Consider the following 4943-nt stretch of genomic DNA (forward strand, 5'->3'; position numbering starts at 1 on the left):
GTGTTAATTTACTTAACATTGCATGATAATTTATAATGCTTATTATATCGATTGAGGAACTCACCCTTACAACTATTTTTCAGGTAACGAGCAGTGATTGAGTAGGAGCTAGTGCTTGGAGTCTAGTGTAGTTCCTTAGTGGGTCATGCTCTGGTAGATGTAACATCGGGATGGGATGTTTTAATTGTTTTCAGATTTGGTTGTTGAACAACTTTACATGTAATGTGTTACATGTTTTGCATGATTGATTTGATTTCTATCCGCTGCGTATTGTGCAAATGCTTTATGTTTTGAATTAATAAAAGAGCATGACAGTTATTTGGTGAATGGTGTGAAATGATTGTGTGACACCCTTAATTGCATAATTACTCTGATTGATATATTGCTATTTTAATTAAATATTTGGGGTATTTTAGAAGGGTGTTACACTTTTACTGGAAAGCGCCCTCTAAAGTGGAAACTTTTAAGGGTTTAGAGGGCGCTTTTACTGGAAAGCGCCCTCTAAAGTGGAAATTTAAAGGGTTTAGAGGGCGCTTATTTTGGAAAGCGCCCTCTAAAGTGGGTGGTTATTTAATTTTTTTTATAAAAAAAACGCTATATTTATTTATTTATTTTAGACAACCTGTATATTGAAGCAGTACACCTAAAACTGTATAATTTGAAGCCCTTTTTCACACATTGCATTCAACAAGCCTTATATACAACAATCCACTGATATATAATCGTTTAACTTCTAAAGATTCTAAATATACAACCAATTCATAACTTAAAAAGAAATAAAACTAAGTAGCAAAAGCATCTCTGAGATGTATGTTTTTTTTAGTTCTTTATTGTTAACTATGAATAAAACTAAGTAGCAAAAGCATCTCTGAGAATATGCATGTCAATAGCAGTACTCAAAAGATCTTTAAAAACCCTAAGGATATATGTTCAAAGACTCCAAAAAATTACTCTGAAGTATGAGTTCTCTACCAAATCCAAAAATGGAGTTGATAGCCAGTGCAGCAGCTAAAACGATGTCAAACGGGGTGGCTTCTGCGTAGTCTCGCCTTGATACATCAATCTGCGCTTCTTTGAAGCACCTTGATACTGGTAAATGATGCTGTAGAGGCACTGCCTAAGATTTATGATGTCAAACATCTCTATAAATGTTAAATCCGCTGTCCTGGATTTAGCACCAGCATAACGCTGGTACTCCTCAAACATAGAAGACAGACACCAGTTCTGCATCTTTCTGAAGCAACCAACTACACAACCTGTTCTATGCTGCATTACAGAAGAAAAATCATCATTAGAACAAACAATTAGGAATTCAAAACAGAAATTCAGAATTGAGAAGATAAACTTGCAAGTGATCAATCTTATACCTTTCCTCGTTTGCAATGAATCAAAACAGGGTGATTTCTCACATCTGAAACTAGACAAAATTAAGGAATTAGATATCTAACAAACAAGAGAAACACCAACAAAGATATACAAAAAATCTGCATTTCAAAGTTGAATAAGCTTGCTTCAAATACCAAGTAAAATTTTCAAAGCCTCCATAATAGAATCACTGAGAATAGGTAAAGAAACTTCCTGCAGAAAAATACAAAGATTTATTAACTCTAAAATAAAAAAAAAAGATAAAACCAAAAATGAATCACCAATCCACATAGGTCAAATTTCATGATTATTAGCAGCTAACACCAACCCATATTTATGATAAACCCCAAACTCCCTTTTTCCCCTAATTATACAATTAAACCTAAAACCCTAATCTAATAATCTGCAAAAATAACACAATCACAGAAAAAATTCAAACTTTGAGTAATACACATACATTTCATGATTTCAATGAAATTTCATTAACAAAATTCAGAATGATTCAAACAATCACAGACTTTTTAACAACAATCAAAACCCAATTCAAAACATCATACATTGAAATAACATGATTAAACACATTTGAACACATATATGATGAATACGAATATAAAAAATTACCGTTTTCCCCTCAATTCCAAATTGAAATAGACGAATATTCTGTGATTTAAGAAACTCCAAATTCTCCTCCGGATAGGGTTCAGGACACAAGTATCTACATCAATTCGAAAAAAGTTTCACCCTGACCATATATATATATATATATATATATATATATATATATATATATATAACATCAATAAATCAATAAATAAAGAGTCATTTTAATCATAGTTAACAATAAAGAACTAAAAAAAATGGAACAGTTGGTGAAATTTAACCCATAATGCCTAGTCTCCATTGCTAGCATTGCAACACAATAATTATTGTTGAGAATACTCAATAAATGTATGAACCAAGAAAAATGAAACCAAAAATGAACAATAGCGAACGTCGGAAGAGAAACCAAGTAATATGAAGATTAGAAAAATACCTATGGTGTCAAAATCGAACAGCTAACAACGAATTAATAGAAGGAGGAAACGTCGTAGATTTAACAGAGGTGGAAGGAGAACGTCTTAGAAGTAGCAAAAATCGTAGCAGTGAGAACCCTAACGTGAAAAAGAACGAAAATAACAGAGAGTGAAATAACAAAACGCGCAGTATGTTATAATTTTAATGTTTACTAAAGGGGACCTTAGAGGGCGCTTGTGGAAAAAAAGCGCCCTCTAAAGGGGGCCTAAGAGGGCGCTTATGAAAGCGCTCTCTAAGGCTTTCCAAAAGCGCTTTATAAACTGGAAATGCACATGGACTTATAGAGCGCTTTTTTAAAAGCGCCCTCTAAGGGTAACCTTAGAGGGCGCTTTCTAAAAAGCGCCCTGTATTGTTGTCTCTATCTCCTCCTTATTTTTTCGCTTCACCTTAGAGGGTGCTTTATTACAAAAGCGCCCTCTAAAGTGCGCTGTCTATTCCAGTTGTTCGCTCCTTATTTTTTCGCTTCACTTTAGAGTGCGCTTTTGTAATAAAGCGCCCTCTAAGGTGCGCTGTCTATTCCAGTTTTTGGCGTAGTGTAAATTTCCCCAACATGGGGTATTCAATTTATCGGGGTAATCTTTCTGTTTTTATGTCTCTAACTTTTTCCTGAATCGCCCTTTCGGGTTTCAATCCACCGAGACGCTCATTTTTGCCTAAGCCTCCCTTTCAGGTTTTCAACTTAACGACCTGTTTTTTTCTTTTTTAGGTGAAGTATTTCCTGACTGCATCTGCGTTCATAGGACGAGTGAACTCTTCACCATCCATAGTTGTAAGAATCAAAGCACTTCCTGAAAAGGCTCTCTTAACAACATATGGGCCTTCATAATTAGGAGTCCATTTTCCCCTAGAGTCTGGTTTGAACGATAAAATCTTCTTGAGCACAAGGTCACTTTCTCTAAATACACGAGGTATGACCTTCTTATCAAAAGCTTTCTTCATCCTCTACTGATATAACTAACCATGACACATGGAAGTCAATCTCTTCTCTTCGATTAAATTCAACTGATCATACCTGGTTTAACACCATTCATCCTCAGTCAACTTGGCTCCCATGAGCACACGTAATAAAGGAATCTCAACCTCTATGGGGAGCACTACTTCCATACCATATACAAGAGATAAAGGGGTTGCCCTTGTTGAAGTATAGATGGATGTACGATAACCGTGCAAAGCAAATGGTAGCATCTCATGCCAATCCTTATATGTTACAACCATCTTCTGAATAATCTTCTTAATGTTATTGTTCACAGCTTCAACAACCCCATTCATCTTGGGTCTGTTGGGAGAAGAACTATGATGTGCAATCTTGAAGTCTTTGCAAAGAGCTTCCATCATATTATTATTCAAGTTCGATCCACTATCAGTAATGATCTTGCTTGGCACACCATAACGACATATAATATGATTCTTGATAAACCTTAGAACAACTTGCTTGGTTACATTCGCATATGATGTTGCTTCAACCCATTTTGTAAAGTAGTTGATTGCCACCAAAATGAAACGATGTCTGTTCGAAGCTTTGGGCTCAATTAAGCCAATCATATCAATTCCCCACATGGAGAAGGGCCATGGAGAGGAAATGACGTTCAACAGTGTCGGAGGAACATGAATCTTATCTGCATATATTTGACACTTGTGGCACTTCTTCACAAACTTGAAACAGTCATATTCCATTTCCAGCCAATAGTAACCTGCTCGCAACATCTTCTTTGCCATTGCATGTCCATTGGAATGAGTACCAAAGGAACCTTCATGGACTTCAGTCATCAACAGGTCTGCTTCGTGTCTATCCACGCATCTGAGTAAAACCATATCGATGTTTCTCTTATACAATACATCACCATTCAGGTAGAAATTGTAGGCGAATCTCCTCAAAGTCTTCTTATCTTTTAAAGATTCCCCAGATGGGTAAATCTGACTTTGGAGGAAACACTCAATGTCATAATATCACAGCTTCTTGTCTTCGATCTCCTCAACAGCAAACACATGAGCTGGCCTGTCAAGATGCATCACAGTCAAGTTGGGAACCTCATTCTAGTACTTCACTATAATTATTTATGCTAACGTTGCAAGATCATCTGCCATTCGGTTTTCATCTCGAGGGATGTGCTGAAACTCAACCTTTGTAAAGAAAGTTGAAATTATCCTCGCATAGTGTCTATATGGTATTAAACCGGGTTCATTCGTCTCCCATTCACCTTTGATCTGATTCACCACCAAAGCTAAATCTCCAAAGACATCTAAATGCTTGATTCTGAGATCAATGGCCTATTTGAGCCCTATAATGCAAGCTTCATATTATGCCATATTGTTTGTGCACTTGAAAGTCAATATAGTTGTAAATGGAAAATGTGTGCCTTGAGGAGTAATCATTACTTCCCCAATGCCATTACCATACTGATTAACAGCTCCATCAAATACCATGCCCCAACGGGAACAAGGTTCTGGCCCTTCTTCAAGCAATGGTTCATCACAATCCTTCAATTTCAAGTACAAGATCTTTT

At 36.1% G+C, this 4943-nt stretch overlaps 1 protein-coding gene across 1 annotated transcript; it reads right to left on the minus strand.

Annotated features, from left to right (window-relative positions):
• Window positions 1-923: 923 nt before the first annotated feature.
• Window positions 924-4524, minus strand: LOC127104447 (tyrosine-protein phosphatase DSP3). Its single transcript, XM_051041626.1, has 5 exons — window positions 4505-4524; window positions 1987-2080; window positions 1521-1578; window positions 1368-1411; window positions 924-1266 (listed from the first exon to the last, which is right to left on the minus strand). The coding sequence occupies exons 1-5, from the start codon at window positions 4522-4524 to the stop codon at window positions 1009-1011; spliced, it is 474 nt and encodes a 157-aa protein (XP_050897583.1). The 3' UTR covers window positions 924-1008.
• Window positions 4525-4943: the final 419 nt, after the last annotated feature.

This window comes from Lathyrus oleraceus, chromosome 7, assembly GCF_024323335.1.
Source record: "Lathyrus oleraceus cultivar Zhongwan6 chromosome 7, CAAS_Psat_ZW6_1.0, whole genome shotgun sequence".
Taxonomy (NCBI): domain Eukaryota; kingdom Viridiplantae; phylum Streptophyta; class Magnoliopsida; order Fabales; family Fabaceae; genus Lathyrus; species Lathyrus oleraceus.

What these genes read in the sequence shown, in the direction of transcription:
- LOC127104447 (XM_051041626.1), bottom strand. Translation starts at nt 4,524, where the DNA reads ATGGCAGATGATCTTGCAAC. An exon ending in ATGGCAGATGATCTTGCAAC is followed by an intron (nt 2,081 to 4,504) that starts GTTAGCATAAAT and finishes GAATTGATGTAG; the next exon opens with ATACTTGTGTCCTGAACCCT. An exon ending in TTGGAATTGAGGGGAAAACG is followed by an intron (nt 1,579 to 1,986) that starts GTAATTTTTTAT and finishes ATTTTTCTGCAG; the next exon opens with GAAGTTTCTTTACCTATTCT.